This window comes from Vanellus vanellus (genome assembly GCF_965231255.1).
Source record: "Vanellus vanellus genome assembly, chromosome: 1".
NCBI classification, from domain to species: Eukaryota; Metazoa; Chordata; class Aves; order Charadriiformes; family Charadriidae; genus Vanellus; species Vanellus vanellus.
In genome coordinates this window covers 67,445,670-67,466,680 of record NC_138905.1, presented here as the reverse complement: position 1 = coordinate 67,466,680, position 21,011 = coordinate 67,445,670, and the positions used below count along the sequence as shown (strand labels likewise).

At 43.8% G+C, this 21,011-nt stretch overlaps 1 protein-coding gene across 4 annotated transcripts in view; it reads right to left on the bottom strand.

Annotated features, from left to right (window-relative positions):
* Positions 1-1,472: 1,472 nt before the first annotated feature.
* Positions 1,473-21,011, bottom strand: part of DENND5B (DENN domain containing 5B) — a gene marked incomplete at its 5' end in the record, with an annotated part of 116,814 nt that continues 97,275 nt past the window's right edge. For all 4 annotated transcript variants that reach the window (XM_082481219.1, XM_082481220.1, XM_082481221.1 and 1 more), the window contains 13 exons: positions 1,473-1,663; positions 2,523-2,697; positions 3,499-3,625; positions 3,798-3,880; positions 5,512-5,699; positions 6,889-7,007; positions 8,705-8,850; positions 10,632-10,753; positions 11,940-12,068; positions 17,071-17,152; positions 18,379-18,457; positions 18,927-19,079; positions 19,911-20,042. In XM_082481219.1, coding sequence (XP_082337345.1) covers positions 1,480-1,663; positions 2,523-2,697; positions 3,499-3,625; positions 3,798-3,880; positions 5,512-5,699; positions 6,889-7,007; positions 8,705-8,850; positions 10,632-10,753; positions 11,940-12,068; positions 17,071-17,152; positions 18,379-18,457; positions 18,927-19,079; positions 19,911-20,042 — 1,719 coding nt within the window. In that variant the 3' untranslated portion in view covers positions 1,473-1,479. The remainder of the gene's footprint in view (positions 1,664-2,522; positions 2,698-3,498; positions 3,626-3,797; positions 3,881-5,511; positions 5,700-6,888; positions 7,008-8,704; positions 8,851-10,631; positions 10,754-11,939; positions 12,069-17,070; positions 17,153-18,378; positions 18,458-18,926; positions 19,080-19,910; positions 20,043-21,011) is intronic.

Below are 21,011 nucleotides of genomic sequence, written 5' to 3'. Positions count from 1 at the left end.
TCACAGGGAGTAAACAAGTGAAAACAAACACTTATATTTAAACTAACCTCCAAAACCTAAAACCAGATGAAGCTAACTATGCCCTCAAATCCTTCCAACTCCTATCCACAAGAACGGAAAATACACTCCGTATTTGCTGCATGGTATCCACAAGATGATTTTAATGTAATCTATTGTTAAATTTTTAGCATACAGGATTTCAGTTGCTCCCAGTTCCTCTTCAAGAGCTGTACCTATATACACATGCTGTATTACTAACACATTAACTGGAAAGAGTGTAGGAGAGGAGCCTCAATATACCAAAGTGTGATTCTTTTTTTTTTTTTTTTTTTACTCCTTTTCTTCATTCCTTTTTTGTTTTGGTTTTTTTTTTTTTGTAGCTGGATAATTAAAAAAGAAAAAAAAGTAATCAAAGATCCTGTACTTCCAAGGAACACTCATTCTGCAGGTAAAGGAAGACTCGTAACCTGTCAGCATTTCAAAACCAGCTGATACAGTTCAGTAGCACAGCAACATCGGTGTTTGAGGCTCTACAGCAATGATTCATCTCAAGTACAGCAAGAATTTGGTATGAACCAAATTCTTCAACATGGAGGAAAAAACAAAGTCATCCACAACACAAACTGGCTGAGGGTGAAGGGGAATCATCAGAACATCTAGAGAGGCAAGGGACACACCGAGCAAGTCAAGCAAGCCATCGTTCCCAATCTCAGGCTGCAGCAGCACTGCTTAAACAGGTCTCTCAGGCTCCGAGGCTGACGGCAGTCCTCCTTCTCCAGTGTTTAAGCATTTAAACACTTGTCTCCCCTTTTGGAGATCAACAGAAGTGACAGAAAAGACCTTACAGAAGAAGTCAATGACCCACAACTTCCGTGCGTGGAAAGGGTTGAGTCTTCGAACAAACAAAAAAACGAAGGGAGACCATGTACAGTAGGGTAAAATATGCTTACAACATTTCCAAGAGGGAGACAATCACAATGGCTACATAAGGATATTTGCTGTATTAATTTGCGATACCTGAAAAAAGCCCTGCTGAGCTTGCGCTGTATTTACACATTGATTGGCTTCTTCCTTGCAAGCAAGTAGCGGCATCCCTTCCCACCTCAGTGCTTCCCTCCCCCCAGTCCTTCCCCTGGGCTTAAGCTACTCATGGTCAGAACAAGAACATTCAGTCTAAGAAAAATTTCTTAGAGTAATATAATTTCTTAAAGAAGATAGCATATTTACACACATCTAACACATGAAAATATTCTATTTTATACTAAATTTCTGTTTCAAATAAACTACAATACTGCATCTTAGCTTTCTGCAGCTTTAGAGGACAGTCCCCATTGGGCACAAACAGGGCTTCCCACTCCCGCTTCAGCCGGCAGCTTTGCCTTACAGTGGTGCACTACCATCGCGTTCAAGTCCTGACAGGTCTCCAATTGTGGTTTGCTTGCTTGGGAAAGGAATAATGAAGTTCTCAGCAAAGCCATGCTAAACATCCACTCCTTTAATAAGCGATCCTTCTAGGATGATGTTGAAATCTTGCAATGTCTGTAGGACTCGGATAAGGGAGTTGACAGTCATGCGGTCCCGTAGGAGAGCATTCTCCTCATACATCCTTGTAATGGGTGGGCACTCTGCCAGCAACGGGATCCACTGAGAGAGCAAGTGGTCCCTGCAAAGCGGATGAAAGGGATTAATTTAGCGCCAAGTACAACAGATCTCAATCTGAAATTCTTCTCCAAGAACACAACCCAAAACATGCAGTCTCTTTGTGCGGGCGATGCGTGTTGTTTGCACATAAAAGTTTCCTGCGCAATCGTAACCCTTATTTTTTTTAGTAAAATACAGGTAACTGAACATACTGTAGGAATGAAGATGGAAAGATATCAGCAGAATTGGACAATTGACTTTGGAAGAATTCAGCAATATTTTCAGATCAGGAACAGGGAAAGTAAAAGTCAGGAAAAACCAATAGACTGTTTTCCAACTGGTTTTCTATGTATCCAGACAGATAAGACAAAAATGGTGCTTATTTCTAGACATACCAACTTCCACCCTCCAAAATACAACCAAGTTCCCCCACCGAGTGCAAGACAGAAAGCATCTCATTAGGAAAGAAAGATTCATCTAGAATATTTTTGTCAAAATTATAACAGACATCCGATTTTCATAGGCAAACTGATTCCATGAGGATTTAGAAATGCATCAGCTCTTGCAAAGGAACTCTTCCTTCCCAAAGCCAGCACTTCATCTAAAACACAACTTCAAGACAGATTTCATACATATGACTGTCAAGCTAACAGTTATAGAAGAGCTCAAAACATTTTTAGCAGTTTAGACACTAGCCATATATCATTACTGCTTCTTTGCTCCAATTTTTCATGTAGTATTAAAGCTGTCTAGAATAGGTACTGGATAATAGATAGGTATGAGATGTCTTTAAATGGAAAACTAAAGGTAATAACAACAGTGTAAAAATATTCTTCTAGTCTAATGCAGGAGGACACATATAACAAAGAGCAGTCAGGTACCTTGTCCCCAGGCAAACCAGAATTTGGAATTTGCCGTCCTTTCCAATGTTCCTTGGAGCTGTATTGATGGCATTCACATAATGACAGAAGGTTTTGCATGAAGATCTCTGAAGCAAAAGGGCCTCCTCATTGTCTCCAATCTGGTCACTGGTTTCAAAATAAGCAACAGCTTTCTCTGCGGTAGGGAGAAAATCAGAACCCAGTGAGCAGAAGTACTTTATTGCGACATAGAATTACACAAGGGAATCCTTAAAAAAAACAACCGGCTGAGAGCTATTGCACAGTTTATATGTGGATTCCTCACTCGGAAGACCATAGGTAGGTGGTGATCGCCACCTTTGCTATGTAGAAGTGGTCAGCAGACCGGTTGATGTCTAATACAGTTAGGAAACATCAAGGAGCCGCACCGGAGTACCTATCAATGGTTTCATTGTAAGTGATACCATCAGCTTTGATTTTTCACCTTTTCTGAGTAAGCACTTACCCTCAGGCCAAGTATCTCAACTTTTGAGCATGTTTTAAGGGAATAAGTATGTCTTAAATTACCGCAACATAGGCCTACAGATAAGCATCACCAAAAGAGCAGTGCAGTGATTAGGAGAGCTCGTAAACAACTAGAAATCTAAACCTTTCACTCCCTGTCCTTTCCCAGCTCTTCCCCTAACATCAACTGCTACTCTACCCCAACCTCCAGCCTACCTTCTTTCTGGGTAGAAAAGCAGCTGTTTGAACAGTCATCTATGAATAAATGACTAGAATTTGAAGTGCTCTTAAATTTCCGCACAGATTCACACTCATCCCTTTTATAGAGTTCAGTATTTCTCATCTTCCATCTTGTTTCTCATTGACTTTAAGCAACCTGGAGCAGGAGCTAGGCAGAAATGAATGGCACCCTAACCGATGAGAATCCAAGGTCTGTGCGTGCGTAATCATTTTGCCCTAATCTTTCTTCTCCTCCTGCCTCCAAATCACTTACCTATGAAATCCCAGATGAAGACATTCTTATGAAAAATGCGAGCCGATTTGAATCCATGGTGGAAGACCTGCTCCAGTGCTGCGACCAGGCCATTTTCTCCACACAACAGAATGGTAAGGCTCCCTCTCTGTGGGAAAGGGTGAGTCTGTAAGTACAGCTTGCCCTTGTTTGTATGCCAGAAGCTTCAAATCTAAAGGTTAACAGTCTCTACGGGTACTTCAGTTCCATTTCTGTTTATAAAAATATTTACATACGTTGTAGCGACCGGGCAAGTAACGGGGCAAGTAATGAGGAAGTACCTCTTTCTCTGGCTTGTGAAAGTGTTTCACAATATTGTTCACGGCTTCCCCAATTCCCTCTTGGATCTGTCCGGCGTTAGGCTCTGTGAAATGATGGAGAGCACACTAGCTGAAGATACCAACTTTAAAACATTCATCAAATTCTTATGATGACATAGCTTGAACTGCAGGAATTATTCTGTATCTTTAACAGAGCTCAGGCAATCATTTGTCTTGGGTAAACCTGAGCCTTAATCACAAGCAACTGATGAGTAACCCTGGAATAGTCAAACGAATCGCCCTACTTAAAGATGCACAACCCAAGGATCTGGCTTAATAAATTTTTCATTTGAGTTAATCACATCTTGCTCATCACATGGAGCACAGCAACCCTCACACGAAGAGACATGGGCTGAAAGGTTGTAGCCCAATCGTTTCATTCAATTCTACGTGACAGAGGCCAGAAAACCCAGCAGTCGTTAATTCCTGACTCGAACCCACAATGTTTTATTGAGCCAAAGCACGTATCTATTTTAGGCACCTGTCTAGTCATTGTACCACTGTGAGGGGCCACAGGCAGACAATATTTCTTATTAATGGTTCCAAGGGTAAGTTACCTTCTGTGCTGAAATGTACGCCACGTTTCTGCTCTGAATCTGTTTAGCTGTATGCCTCTGCTACTGAATCATGCCGTGCCTCCACCTGCTACCATCTCATCTGCCTATACAGGCACCTGCAGAAAATTATCTAGTCCCTTATTCACCTTCTGATTAAAACAGACTGAACTATGAAAAAACTTATTTTTAAGCAGATGTTTTCCAGACTTCAATAGTTTTCATTGTTCTTCTATGAGTCCTTTCTAATTTTTCAGACATACGTAGGTTGCTATTATAGCTTGTGTAATTCAGTATCATTTTAGTACATGATGACCTCCACAGTCTTTGGCAGATCTAACACAGAGCCTCACGTAGCTCACCAGACGAATGAATTATTTGGCCTCAGTATTCTCAGACCTAAACAAATTCTCTGCAAGTAGCTCTGGTGCCCACTCCTCCAGCTAATATGGACTTACACGTGTGAATAGCTGCAGTGGTCCCATGGTGGTTTTCAAATGCTGCGTTACTCTTGGATGCTAATCTTTCCTTGCCTGACATTTCAGCAGTCATTTACAGGAGCTGGGCATATTTATGAACAGGATCTACACTGTGCTCATCTGTACGCTTTAGCGGAGAATGCCTCACGTGGCCCTTACAATCCCATGCCCCATTGCAGCCAGGTGCACTTACTCATAACAGCTAATTTTAGGGTTGTGAAGGTGATGTCACCTAGGGTCCCACTGGAGATGTGCTCCTCCAGAAGGCAGTTCACAGCAGGCTCCGCATTGCCCTTCAGAGAGGACTGTCTTCCCACTGACTGCAAAGCGAGCTGGGAAGCTGAGCAGCATCAGCTACTGCAAATTCTGCCACCTCCTCCTCCCTCAACTTATATCTCCACGCTCCAAGAAAAGAGATTATTATCTCTCAACTGTCAAATGGGGACGTTGAAAGAGGCAACGTGTACAGTGACAGAGCAAGCCGCAGACACACAAACCAGGGCAGGAAAAACTCAGCAGCTAACAGCTGTTCCTCTGCACCAAGCCTAGCTTCAGTAGGAGTTCTCCTGTTCACATGAGCTTTATTTCTCAGCAGTTGCTGCCTCCTTCTCTAGGGCCCTGGGGAGAAAGGAAAGGACTTACTGGTGTTCTTCCCTGTGAGGGAAGTGATGCTCAGTCGTCGAGCTGTGGTAGGAGATTTCTGCTGGGGTGGTGTACGGCACTGCTTTCCCAGCTCTTCGTCAGAGGTGGAGGACACCAGCTCTCCAATGAGTATGCGCTCCAAACTGCCATCGTCAACGCCCTTTCCCAGCCATCGCCCGCAGGGAAACCTGCCATGCGGCCAGCACAAGCACAGGTCAGCCACACAGGCAGCCTAGCTTGATCTCCAAGTTGGAGGGACAGCTAGCGCCCACAAACACTGCTAACGGGCAGGGAATACTCTGTAGCCGGAAACTTTTCACAAACCAGAACTCAGCAGGCAACATCCCCTGCACCAAAACTGATAGGACCAAACCAGAAAACTACATTCACCTCCTTCCTTAGGAAAAGGGAGATATGCAAAGTTTGCATGAAAGCACAGGATGACAGAAAGTGTTAGACACATATTGCATCTTGATTGCTGCCGGGTTATTTTTCACTTGCAACCATAACTGATATTCAGCCTTTGCAAAAATTCTGATGAGTAACAATTAAATCCCCACAGAGTTCCCACCCAACTGCGGCTCTGACATCTCCTCATACTCAAACCTCACCTCACATTTTATTGCTGTACTTTTTGACCCCATCCACAGTCCTAATGAAATCCATGCACTTGTCCATACCTCCACTGCTTGCACCCCATTTCCTCCTACACATTTCCCCCATACACTGTGGCCAAGCCTGAGCTCTGGAGCTCACCTCTCTGAATTATAGTTTTCCGAGTCCACGTTTAGGAAAAAATTAGGTCTGCTTAGCCAGATGTTTTGTAAAACCAACGATGAGTTAGGAGATCGTTTTGATGCAAGAGGTATGTACTCAATAGAAGGTTAAGAAATCATCACAATCTTTTATTTGCTTGTAATGTAAGTTTCTGTACACTTGTTATAATACTTGGACATCTAAGTATTTTTAAAAGAAAAAGAAACCAAAGATTTGCTCTAAACTATCGTTCCAGCTCTCGAGGCTCTAAAGAGTTTATTTGTGCACAATTTTACCACACTACTTTAAATCAAGAGATGTAATTATTAGACACAAACATATGAGTCACTTCAAAAGTATCCACACTGTCTGTCCTGTCTCAGAGAGATGCAAAGAAAGTCCTACGTTGAAGTCTCATTTAATATTTATCAGATTATTTGACTTCGAGTAGAGCTTCTGAAATGAGGGAACCGGGGGTGGGGGAGACCAACCCAACCCTATCGGGTACCCAAATCAGCCCACAGTGCTCCATCAACCGAGGAGAAGATGAATGCTGCCTTGCTTTCTCTAGATTGAACAAGTAAGAATTTCAGACAAAGAAAATTAAAACTTGTTGCTTACTTGTACGTGTGTCCTGTTATTTCATTTCTGACCATGACACAATCAACCAGCCACTTGGCTAGTAGCCCTGAGTTGTCATGACCAATCTGAACGGTCGTCAGCTTCCCTAAGTTCTGGCACTGAAACGAATAACAGTTTTTACTTAATTTAAAAAAAAAAAAAAAACCAACAGACAACACACCCTCCCACCACATGCACACATATGGTCTCAAATGTATGTTTTTATTCAGTTTCCTTTGATTTATACAGCGAGTATTTTCAACCGCACATGCAGAGTGTTTTGAAAAGCAGAATAATTATTTTAAGACAGAAGAAAAGAAATAACTTGAAATAAAACTACTAAAAGCTTGTGAAGAGATTACGTTCTTTGTTGTAAGCACTCACTCTGAATATTTCTGGGAAGCATTAATTACAAATTTCTGAGCTCAGGTGATAAAAAGGTGTGCTTTTGTAGAAGAAACAGATCTTCAGTACAAACAGCTTTTCAAAAACTCATTTTGAGCATACTGACATTCAGCTGACTCACTTTACGCTACGAAGCAGTCCCTAGATCCTTTATTATTTTCAAAGATCCATTTGCTTATTTTGGGGCAAGACAAAAATCACCACCATGAGACTTTGAGCATCACAAAGAGACAGAACAAGGAAAACAAGGGACTGTGAATTCCAGTGCGATATGTAATTGTAGGCGTGGCTGGCAGCGATGTCTATTAACGTCACCTAAATACTTCCCTCGCAAGACCTTGGTTTTCATTGCTTCTAATACTGCCAAACAAGCAGCTTGGGCTGATGTTTTCCATAGTAGGTGGCTACCCAAGTTGATATTTTAGGAAAACTTCAGCCAAAGGAATATTCCGGAACAGTGTTAGTATGGTCCTTAGAAATGTCTAAATATGTTATTTCACTTGTTAGAAGCAGCCATTGTATCATGAAAATATTCTCTCTATCTCGGTCAAAATCTACCTTTATTTGGCAAGAGGTTGTTTGGGTTTTTTTTACTATTGTTGTTGAAGATCAGTCTGCATATGTTCAATGGATGCAACTTCAATTTTAGTAGCAGATTTTCCTATGAAATCACTCCTTACTGGATACGGTACAGCCTGGAGCTACAGCAGCCTGATGGGGCTTTCCCCGCAGTTTCCACTACCAACTGCTTTGAGGTGGCACCAAGCCAACCTGTAATTGATAGGTGGGAAAGCAGAGGGGAACGCTGGGTTGCCAAATGCAAAGAGAAAACCACAGCAAGCACGGAGAACAGAGCCCGATGGGCATGGCGGCTCTACGGTTTGCTGGGGTGATAAGACGAAGCAGATGAAGCCGGCAAGTTGAAGAGCTGGCCGGTCGGAAGGAAAGCAGCAATGCCGGACAAGGAGCTAGAGCAGGAGGAGAAGAAATTTGGAACTGGCCAGAGGTAGAAAGGGACCTGACCTGGGTGGTGGTAAGTGGGAAGACAGATTGAAAGAAGGGAAATGAGGAGTCGGAAACGAGGAGTCAGAAATGAGTCCTGAAAGGGAAAATTAGGCAAAGAGACGTGGAAGGGAATGAGACATGGAAATGGATTGGTTAGGTGAGAAGAGGATCCCTGGGCTGGGATAGGGACAGCAGCGGAGCCTGTGATTAAAAGTGGAAACTTTCACCCAGTGTAGGAGGGGCAGGCAGCATTATTTTCCTGTATTTATTTGAATGTACAGCGACCTTGAAAACCTGGCCAGAATCTGAAATGCTGTGATCTTAAGACAATAAGCTTTCACCAAATTAGTGTTCATTTGGAAGCATGTTTCAAATTGAAAAGTAAATGTAAAGAGCGCGTACTCACCTCAAATGTCATTTCTAGGTGGTTTTTAGGAATTTGCATTACGCCTGTATCTCCTAGTTCTCCCGACACACAAATCCATGGGTTTGAAGTGGTTATTGCATTGCTTAATTTTTTGATGGGAATTATCACTGACCTATAAGGGATCACTAAGAACAGGGAGGGGGGAAGAAATAAGTTAGTCTTGACCTTCCCGTCCCGTGTGTCGTCCCCCCCCAATCCCCAGAGTAAACGCAGTTTCTGGGGTAAACCACGGCTCTCCCTTAAAGGCCAGTTCTTGTCCTGTGTCCCAGCAGCCTAACAAGGCAAACTCCTCCTCGGTTCCCCCCGTCGAGGGACTCCCCTCCCACGCAGGGTCGCAGCATCGCTCCCCGCTCCAGCCAGCCATGCACCAGAAGCGGCGGCTCCGCAAGCCCAGGACTTTTTTTTTGGGGGGGGGGCGGGGGGGGGGCGGAATAAGGGGCTGAATGGGGGGGGATCTGCCACCCGCAGTTACTACGGTCAGCAGCCTCCGGCAGCCGCCCTCGGTTCAGCCCGGCGAGGGTGGGGGGGGGCGGGGGTCGGTGCTGGCGGGGAGCGGCGGTGCCGCACGGTGGAGCTGCAGCCCCGCGGCAGAACCGGGACGGCGGCGAGGACGGCCCCGCAGCACACCCGGGGAAAGGGATGAGAAAACCCGGTCTGCGGCAAGGGCACCGCCGCCCCCGGCAGGCTGGAAGGGGATTAAAGGGGGGCGGACGGAAGGTTATGGAGGAGAAGGGAATGTCAGAGATGCTGGTAATGGCAGAGCCAAGGTCTCAAGCCTGATGTGTCTCTGTGGACATCCCCCTCATTTATAAACGAATTATCATCATCGTTGTTATCATCATTACTATTTGCTTTTAAACCTGCACCATCCATACCTGCTTGAGACACAAAGGACTGCCACCCACCCCGATTTGGATTTGATTCAGCTACCGCACACTAGCAGTGCAACGCTCTCTCTCCTTATATTTCACATTTTTGCCTGGGTAAGATCAGCCAGCCTTTTTAATTTTTGCCTGCCGTGCAATGATATTGCACTTGAAAAAAAAATAAAAACCAAACCCAAACCCAACCACTCTCAAATTCCAAGTGCTTGTCCTACAGGGGAAAGCCGCCAAGCTGGATGCCCCGCAGAAACAAGGTAATCAAGGATGAATAAATCTCTTTGCGCTGTGCTAGTTCTGAGGGGATTTATTGCTCTAAGAGGAGAAAAAGTAGAATGAGTGCCTGTTTTGACAGCCACATAAAACTTGCTTCACTTCACTCTGAAGAGGCAAGGAAATGAAGGCTAAGGGCTGCCAAGGTGAATGCAAATAATTAGGTCATCTCATGGGGTCCTGCCTTCTCTGCACTGCCCAGTGCTGGAGAGACAAAGGTTCATTTTCAGATTTTGATCCAGTCTCTGCCCCCCTTCTTAGAAGAGAGGAAGACAGAAGGAATCTTTTTGGAATTTAAGGAGAGACAAAAAGAGATTTAAAAATATACAGCAAAGCAGTGCCTTGTATTTCATCCGCCAAGATTTCCATCTCCTCCTCAGTCTGCAGAGAGCAGGCTGTTAGGATGCACACTTAGCAAAGGCCAGAAAGAAGCATTAAGATGTAGAGGACTTGCCTGGGAGGAAAGATGAAAGAGACTATACAACTCGGTGAGGAAAGTTCAAGTGCTACAGCGGCACTGTCTGCTGATTACTCTCCTTTGTGCAATGCTCTTATCCAGAGCACTCCCACACAACCTTGGCTCTCCAGCTGGTTTCCCAGAGCAACACCCAGCACCCATGAGCTAAGCCAGCAACAATCAAGGTTTTCCAGATAAGGGCTCAGCTACTCGGGCACCAGCAGCATCATCTCTTACAAATCATGACAGCAACTAATTTTTATTCAGGGGGAAAAAAATTGATTCTCCAACTCACTGATTGTGGTGAAGACGCTTGTGAAGCAGAAGTAATCCACAGCGTTGAGTGAGAGCAGGTGATACAGAAATTGTTCCCGTTCTTCTTCACAGCGCAGGAAAGCGTAACGCTTGTAAAGTTTCCTGGTAGAAACAAATACATTGCTTTCTTGTTGAAAAAGCACCATGTATCTTAAAAGGTGTTTGAATCTCAAAACACCAAATGAAGTGTTGACCTTCATGGGAATTATAAAAAGTGAGATTCCCCAGCTAACGCAAGCTGCTACAAACCCATCGGGGGCATTTACCCCCTAAATTACACATGTTTTACAGACCACTCTTGGCTCCACGCTACCACTGCAAGGCTACTGAGTTCATCTCATTAAAGGATCAGTTTGGCTTTTGCTGCAAAGCACAGATATAAACTAACACTGCTCACAACAGTAGACCTGAACCAGCATACAGCAACCCCATTTCTTCCCCATATCTTCCCACTGCAGAACAGGCTTGTCTAATAACCTAATCTTCCTTCTGACACGTACTGCAACAGAGAAGACTAAGCAGAAGGCACCAAACCATGGAAGGCACCACCAGCAGCAGCCATTCTCTCAGTTCAGTGAGCCCAGCGTATACCACTAGTTGCCCAAAGCAGCTCAAAGGCACACCAGGAGTTAACCTGGACCTGCTCTGAGAAAGCAAAGAGCTTGCGACACTGCCCGCAGACTGAAGGCAACAGACTCCCAAAAAGCTGCTAAGGTAGACAGACGTCGATGAAACTTAAGGAAAAGACAGGTCTGCCACCATGCCTTTAGCTGATCACCCAAGAGGTGACTATCTCCAGCGACTCCACTTTCTTCCCGTTAGCAGATTTGAATATTTGCTGGCTTCTGGCATAATCATGAGTGTAACATCACAGAGCCAATTCTGCCAAGAACCGCATGCCATAGCCAAGATGTTTTCATTTGGCTTTTTTTTTTTTCTAAATGCATTGCTTTGAGAAAATGAAGTCAGAGAACACCTACGCAGGCAGATCCTTAAGTGCCCCAGCTCATCAGGAGTCAAGATCTAGCGACTGTAGGGCCACCAAGTGGGTTTGGATCAATGCACTGACCTGACCAAAACCTAACACCTCCTTCCTGAAAATCACAATTTGTTTTTCCAGGTGGATGAGCAGACTCCTGCTCAGCTACCCTCTGCCCTTCAATCTCTTCTAGCTGGAAACCACAGTACCCAAACAGGACACCTGGCTGTGCTCAGAACCTGCGCAGCACCTTGACACACCACTGAGGAAGACGTGAAAGTGAAGCTTTGAGAAAAAGAGCCAGCTTACTTGGCAAGTGCCTGGTTGGAAAGCAGCTGCTTCAGGTGCTGAGACAAAAGCTTCTTCTCCAGAGAAAGCCTTATCCAGGCTCGGGCTCGCCCCACATCAGTCTTTATCTCACTCATGTTCTGAACATGCCTGAAAGGGGTGAAAAAAAAAATAAGAATAGATGAATCATAAAAATTCTACATTCTTCAAATGGCAATATTCAGTGTGATCAGCAGCTGAATTGGAAAACGTCTCCTGACATCACTTCTAGAGAAAGAGACCTCCAGCATGGCCCTGCAGAGCCCTGCACCGAGGCACCGAGACCCCCAGCAGCCCCAGGCCGGCCCGGGGACATGGGGCAGCCCTTCCCGGGAACGGCGGGTTGCAACACGGACACATTACAGCCTGTATCAGCTGCTCTATGTCCTGGCATTTGCTTGGCCAAGGCAAGCAGGGACAGACCTGCTCATCCCTGCATTGCCCGAGGTAGATGTCCTCATGGACACTGCTAACACAAAAAAAAAGCAGCCACCTTGAGAGACCCAGTTATATCACTGTCGCTCCCTCACGCTGCTGACACAAACGGGTATGTCTGCGAGGGCAGAGGACAAATATACATCTTGAAAGTTTCTCCAAACCACAATCTACTCTGAAGGCTCTAACAAACCCCTTGATGCCGGCAACGATGGGAAATCCGAGAAAAAGAGGACTGTTGGGGAAAAACAGTGACAAGTAGTCACAAGCAGAATCACATTTTCAGGGATATGAGGCCCTCGTGTAAGCAATAATCTGAACAGCCCTCCACCACATGCTTGGTCTGTAGGAAAGCAGAACTGTTCTGCAGGGGCTTTCTTCTATGGTTTTGCTTTTATTTTTTTAAACTTCCCATATTTCACTTTGCAGGATGCCAGAAACTCTAGTTTTAGAGCACAAGGAGCTTTAGAAGAGGAAGAGAACTGCCAGGGCTGGGTGAAGCTGCTTCCAAAAACCCCCCACTTGGTTAAATAAACAACAAGAAAAATGAGTAACAGTTTCCAGCAGGGGAAAGAAAAGGCTGCAATTTCTTAATTTTCACACAGCTTGCATGTTAAGTGCACAGGCAATTCAGGCCTCCAAACATCGTCAGCTGAGTCTGAACTGATCTCTGCTGCGATTTACTTTCCAACTCCTGCGTCTTCCTTGAAGGCCCTCCGTGCATTGCTGAGTGTTAGGGAATGCGGCAATATTTACTCCAAAGAAAATCCAACAAAGTCACGCTGTGACTGATGCTTTTTATGGTGACTAGTATAGTCTCACTGTCTCGTGCTTTCCCCCATCTGTTATACCCAAGTGTGTGCTTTTGAGTTATATTTAGACCCCGCATTATTTGAGGAAAAAAAATTCTCTTGTTTATAGAACTTCTAACATCACAGGACGAGGACCTTAAGGGCAAATTTGCAAAGTACAACTTAGTGCTGTCCAGAAATACATGTTCGCTCTGAACAAATGCGGTGGATACCAGACATAGCTCAGCAGCAGTGTTCTCCGCCAGACTAACCTACCCAATTTCTCAAAATACAGATCTACCTTTGCAATCCAAGCTGAGGGGTCTGTATCATACGGCTCTGCACGTTATGTACATATCTGAATCACCACCAGGAAGAAACAACCAATAGAAGTAATGGTAGCTTGCCAGTGGCAAAACCTACGTTACTAAAACCCCTTTAAAAGAAAAAAAGATTATTTTTTTAAAAAAAGAAACTTTCCTCCTCTTTCCTAAAATGTCACATGGATAGTCCTCTGATGGACGAGGTGAGAAGCGCTAGCTCACAGCGAGCTGTGAAACAAACCCAGGAGGGTACATTACACTCACATCCAAGTCCTTGCCTTTTATAAGCAAGCTCAGCAGCCTCCCTCTGACAGCAGGGATGCCTACCAGCTGAATCACTGCCCAGAGCCTTGCTCCTGCCACTGGAAAGCCCTTCCTGGCTTGGAGCGTGGCAGCCAGCGTTCGACCTTCCAGCTCAGACAGCTGGGCACCTGATCCGGAGTCCTTGAGAAACGGGAGGAGCACAACACTCAGATACATCGTGTTGAGACACTCTCCTCAGACATTTTCAAGTCTTTTGAGATGGGAAGATCAAAGCACAGACTATCATCTCACTCCCTTCCCCCGCCCAGTGCTTGGCTGGAATTACATCTAATATGAAACACTGAGTAGAATATGTTATTTTACTGTGAGAAGATTCAAGTACAGACGGACTCAGCCTTACTCCATGCATGCTCTCTATCTCTTCATTACCTGCTTCTGTCTCAGACTAGATTGGCATTAAATGTGCATTCGGGAAAAATAAGGATCTGCAACCATGCAGCTTGCCAGAAGCATTAAAAAGATTCAGTAATCAGTCTTGCTGTCAGCAAAAGCAGAGTGTAACAGAACAGAGCATTCAGGAACTCAAATTTGTTTCGGTCTCAGTTGTGAGAGTCAGAATAGCTCTATTTTTGATCGGTGACCTACGTGTAAGCACCGTATGCTCACTACCACACAGCAAACTCTTCTTGTCAGGGTACTGAACCGCAGTTTCAATGCAACCCCTAGGTTGGGACTTGCTTTTAATCCCATTAGTAATACAGAAAAATCTATTTTCCCTGTCAAAAGTAAGCCTGGGGTATGACGAGACATACCCTCTGCAAATAGTTGTGCTGACAGAAGAGGTTACAGCTGCTCAGTATTTGCCATGCGCCTGAGGATGGTGACTGCTCCCGATCCCAGCGCAGTCAGAAACGAGCTGTACCAGCTTGCCCCACGTAGGTAGTGGGTACTAAACCAGCTTCTTTTGACTGCAGCAGGTGAAGCATCACTGCTGTGGGCCCAGCGCCCGGGGCTTGTATCTTCTGCTGCGAGCTCCCTGCGGGAGGGGCGGCACAACACGGGCATGAAAGCAAGTACTGGTAGCAAGGGAGAGCTTGCCCGAAGGGGAAGGACCCAAAACTTAAACCCAGCTTGACCAAAGGTTTTGGGGAGTTGCCTTGGCGCTGGCTGGTCCAGCTGGACACGCAGCAATGTGCCCGAGGGGTGAGGCCATCCAGGAGGCAGGCTGCAGCAGGAGTCCAGCGGGGAGCTGGAAAGAGGGGTGGGAGAGATGCTGCAGATCTTCACCCGGGGGAAAGGCTGAAGGGCATACCCCAAACACACTTGTGCAGAGACTCTCCGTGCAGAGAACCAAAATAAACATGTTGAGCATCTTCCTTACCACATCTAAGATGCCTGGCTTTGCGAGGGAGGCAGAGGACACACCGTGTTACCTGCAGCACAGGCTCATCGCACATTCAGAGCGTGACTGTGATTCAGCCCTGCTTTTCAAGTTGTTTACATAACCTTGCATGAGCCATCAAAACCAAGCTGTGCTTAAGGCAATGCTTAATCCTCTAGCCATTAGTTCAGTTAGCACTGGCAACCCCGGCAATTTAACAATTACCCATCCTTCTAACTTCAGCATAAATCTGTGTGTACAAACAAATATTAAGCAGCATTGCTTCCAAGCAGGAGAAAGTATGCCATGAGATTACAGATGACAAATTCAACTCACCATCTGCCCAGCATTTTCTATGACCAGACATGTTTGTGGATAATCATGAATACCCAAGATATTACTAAAGGTGGTGTTCTGCTTCTGCACTTTTTCCTCGGAAAAGCAGCAGAAACGCTCTTGTGATTCAAGCAAGAGAGCTCAGATCAGTGCTGGGCTGCCGTTACTCAAGTGGAAGTACGCGGAAGACGAAACACGTGCACGCAGCGGTGGGCGCACACGGCCTCCTCTGTGGGCAATCCCCCCCCAGCACACGAGTTTCCGCTCCAGATCCTCCTTCATCCTTTCCTCAGGCTGACCCTCTACATGCCCGTCAGCCTCACAGGGCTGAATTAAGTAAATAGCTGCCACATCCCATGAGAGGGACGCTAAAATGACAGACACATGTTCAAAATGACCTCTTGGCATTATACTCCTAATTACACTGTATACATTCTCCCTCCCTCTTTCACCTGTTGTTTTAGCCTTATGTGGGATGTCATATTCTTCGAAATCAGAGCACGAGACTCAAACTACACAGCATCAAACAAAAAGGTTGCACACTGCAGATGGGAAATACAGTCATTTTCTTGCAGAAAAGTCTGACTAATCTGTGTGATCTCACATCAGAAAAAAAAAATATCTGTAATAACACACATGGTAAAAAAATCATATCACTGTAAACATGTTTTGGTGAACTATCGACAATTAATCTTATTTTTACCACATGTTTTTTTACCATATTTTTATGTCGAAGGAGGACATGGTATTACAAGAAACAATACTCATGTTGCCTCACGCATTTAAATTGCCAGCAATTGCTAGCAGCTCTCTACAGATGAGCATTATTGCATTACTCCTCCCCTCTTTTCATGGCACTTTTACCTCACTGCGATGCTTAGCCATGGCAAGTGAAGTGTCAAAACAGTGGCCTGACCTAGTAGTGGCTTGATCAAGGAGATGCCCTGAAGAATAACTGCCTAGTGCTGTCACATCAGCACATCATCATCCACCCCTCCTTACTCTCTAGTCCCTCCACTTCCCGACCAAGACTGCTCAAAAAGCTCTCCAGAGCCAGGCTGCGGTCTCCAACTGAGCACCTGCCCTTACTTCACATCCCAGCTTTAAGCTCACTCAAATACTAGGTTTAACTACATTTCTAAGTTTGTACATTTATTACTATTTGACATAAAATGCTAATTGGAAAGACAATAGATTGCTCAGGCATTGAGAGCAGGTTTTTATATCCCTTTGCTTTGTCTATCAACTGTGCTTGCCTGGTCAGTACTTTAAAACAAACAAAAAGAAACAAACTCCAAGTACCAAGGAATTCAACATGTCTGCTGCTCTTTGTAGAAGTTGGTCTTATTGCTAGAAGAACCCTTCTGGGAAAACAAAAACCCCAGTAAAACTTTTGTGGTTTTCATTGTCTTTTAGCTAAAATAAATTAAGTAAACATGCAAAAAAGTTTTGTAAAATAAAAAGGCAACACTGTACATTTGAATGTGAGATAAGGAGAAGGTTTGTAAACCCAAAGCCAGTGAGGATCTTTACCTTATGCCACACAATTAAAACCACAATTAATGCTTTAGGAAACTCTGTACCTCATATCTTGTATCAAGGAAACCCTCAGAGTAGGCAGAGTAATTCCTGTATCAGACTTCCGTCTTTCTGTTCCAACGGCAACTACAATGGAGAAAATATATGAAATGAATATAAAATTACTGTATGGTCTGCAATGCATTTGTTTTACATACAGCTGAAACAATCTTAAGTGATTGGTAACTGCAATGTTTCTGTGCATTATCATTAACTCTATCCTGGAAACGTAGGAGCAGACAGAATTAAAAATGCTTAATAAATTACCTATTCCTTCCTTAGTCCAGCATTGAACTCTGGCATTTAACAGCTTCCTTTTTCGTATGTGAAATACATTAACATAAATCTGTACGGTGATGAGTTTTATCAGTAATATGCTTTTATGGAAAGCTCAGGACTGAGAAGGATGAGATAAAATTAAGCTACAGTAGCATATCGGATGCTAAGAATGCCACGCATTTCTGTACTCCGCTACTCTGATCAAACTGCTTTGTGGCGACACATTTTGCTCTCAGGAATTTGTGCCTCCAGACAGGTTGCTTAGTGCATTACTCATCGAAGCTTATTACAAAGTCTTTTCATGAGCAAGACTAGTTCGTCCATAGATGTGTCTCTGAGGTCTCATCATACAAGTTCCCATCTGCAGGATTTGGACGATTGGAGAGTCCTTGGAAGATGACCCACTAAAGTTCAGAGACTTTTACTCAGCGGCAGCTTGTGGAAAGGAAGATCTCAAGGTCATCAGAAAACCAACCTCTTGGACAACACAGAAGTCATTTAGTGACTGTAAAAGGCCAAGCCAAAGCATAAACTAAGCACCTAGACTGATGGATAGAGATTAATTACACAACTTCTGAACTGCCCCACCCACTAGTATAAAGTTTTATTGAACATGGTTATTCACGTTGGGATTTGAGAGACAGATTATGCTTACTGAAAGAAAAATGTCAGCTGTCTTAGCCACAGCTCCACACCTGCAGCTCCTTCGGAAATCACCTCTTGCAGAAGCACTGCCTTTCTCACCTCACTCAATGCTGATTAAAAAGGGAACGAAGGCAGAGAACAGATGTAGAGTGATTTTCTAGACAGGGATAATAAGTATGTTCATTTGCCTCCAACAATGTCCATCTATCTTGTCCAGACATTAAGGCATCTTCGTAATGATTATGAAACGTCTCAAAACGTAAATGTGATATTAGAAAGCAAATACACCAAAAATCCTGCATGGGTTTCGTGTGGCTGCACTGTTCCTCCCAGGTCCAAGTTCATTCACTGTGGTGGACCCCTGATGGAATCAACTGCCAAGTACTCACCTGGGGACTCTGCAGTATGCTCTTGCTTCTCTTCTCTCTCCTGGTACTGAAGTAAATGGGACCACAAAGCAGATTTCCCCTGCAAACGGAATATGTAGAACGCAACTTTAAATAAATCAAGCAAAAGAGGCCAGTGAACACGGTAAAATAAGGGGATCGCTCTTCAGTTGGCCAAATGTTCCATAGCGAGAATCAATCCTCTCTTGGGCCATGAGACCTCAGGAAGACACGGGGACCATCCCACTGGTCTAGCAGTCACACCACCCACCTTGTTTCTTTGTCCTCTCCCTGGGTTTCCCTTCTGAAGGTTGAAAGAGAAGAAACCAAACACCTATTTGACATCATTGCAATTTCCAGAGATACCTCTCAAAAAAACCCCAACAAACAAGGAAACAGACCCGAGAAAAACACCCCAAGACCTCACAAGATATGAAGTGGGGACTCTGATCCCAAAGATATCTCACACTTAGCCACTTAAAAGGTAACGATGGCATTCAGTATTTGCTCGAGTACTGTATGCACAAAGTCTTGACCTTCCAGTTACCAACCTGCTTGACCTGCAGACCATGGCTCCAGATTCTTTCTAGCAGATCACAGAGACTAGCAATCAACGTATTTTCCTCCAGACCTGTTATGTTGGCTTCTCCATGTCCCAGTTCGACTGCTTCATGGCCCATCTTCTCTACCAACATGCGTTTAGTCTTAAAAAAAAAAAAAGAAAAATCCCCAAAGGTTTCTCAGAATGTTATCCAACAAGGGACAGAATTTATAGCTGAGTTAAATATGCTTAATCTAGAGACCATCGCTAATGACCTGACCAGAGAAGCTTCAAATCTATTTACAGAGACTGTAAATTAAAAAGAATAATTAAAAAAAAGTTTGCATGATTACTCCATACTGTCCTATTTCTATACCCTTTATCTATTGTCCTATTTGTACACTGTTGATCTATTACTGACCAGTATCAAAACCAGTACAGAGCTAGATACATTTTCCATCTATTTTTCTTCTTGTTACAGCGATTAAAGTTTAAAAATCAGGTAATATAGTATATCACCAGCTGCAACCAACACAAAGAAATTACGTTTCTGTGACTATAAAAGCTTATTTGATATTAGAAACTGCTGTACTTCATTTGCTCTGCATAAGCAACACAGACAACAGTCACATGTGCTGAACGCTTCCTTTTTTGACTAGAGGGTCTTGAGCCTGTTATGTTTAGGCTACACTTACAGATGAACAATTAAAGGAAATCCTCCCTCAGATATCTGATCATGCTGATTCTCCTTCCTGTCCTTTTTGCTCGTTTCGCCAACTGTGACTGCATAAACAGAAGAGGGATAACACATTCCTTCCTTTCTTGCAGTTGAAAAATACAACACTAAAAGGGGCATCCACCCTGCAATAGCCTGATACACCAACGCACCAACAGCAGTCCAGCTGTGAAGGACTTTGAGGACACCATCTGTAGACGCTATTTAGGCTCAGTGTAAGCAAAGGGAGAACAGGCAGCAGGAAGGAGGAGGACCTACCTTCATGCGACATTCCTTCAGTAGCCCTTCCACAAATTTCCAGTTGGTCTGCGCAATCACGGCTGGAGAGAGGTCTGAGAGTTTGGGCTGCCTTAAATTTTTTCCTAAACTCCTCGCCTCCTGCATGTATTTCTAAAAATAAACAGAATAATTTTAGATATTACAAGTCCAAGGGATTCTTCTCATCCTAATCCTAGGCAAGCAAATTCTGGTGAAAGGGAATGAGCTAGTGTTAATCTAGGAACAACATCATGATTTGTCTGATGCTTAGGTGTCGGGCTGGAGAAGTGGAATGATCCCTTTTGACAACAGAAAAAACAAGGTATTTTCCTGCATGGAACCGAAACAGGCAATGTTAGCTAGTGAACTGTGCTGTTAACCACTAGCACAAAGTTAGCCACACCAAATGCATTAAAGTGCGATACCTTCATTCAGCAATAAAATCAAAATATCAAATTTCCTTCCACTGTTATTTGGTTTTCACTTAACAAAATTTAAAAAAACCTAAAAGCCATTTGTCTAATTTGTTGCAGACTGTACATGAATGCAAAAAATCATTTGAAATGAAATCATAAGAAAAAGTGAAGCAGAAAGATTTCATCCATTACTTTTCATTTGGACAGTTTACATGGGGGGAAAAAAAAAAAAAAATCAGACTTGATTTTATTCTCAGTTAACTTCTTAATTAGAAATGAAGCTCATTTTAAATGAAACTGACATTTAGGATCATTCTTGTTTTTAATGTGGGGTGGTAATTGAGAAGTATGGACAAAAATTGGCACGCTCTTTAAAAAAAGAATCCACGCTACAGTAAAAGACTTATAAACCTTCCTGCTGCATTGTCTTGTTGTTCAGGGCTTTTTTTATTGTTTGGGAGGGTTTTTTTTTGTGAAGCAAAAAAGCCCAAACCAATTATCAAAGTGTCATTTGCCCCCAACGTCAGTGAGAGGGCTACATGCTGAGCAAAGCAAAGAAGTTGGCCACATTCACATGTAGGTGTGCAAATAAAAAGCCTATCCAAAAGTTGCCTAAGCATCATTCATAAAATTTTTGTTAAAAAGAGTAACATGATAGAACATTGCCAAATAAAACAGTCTTGAA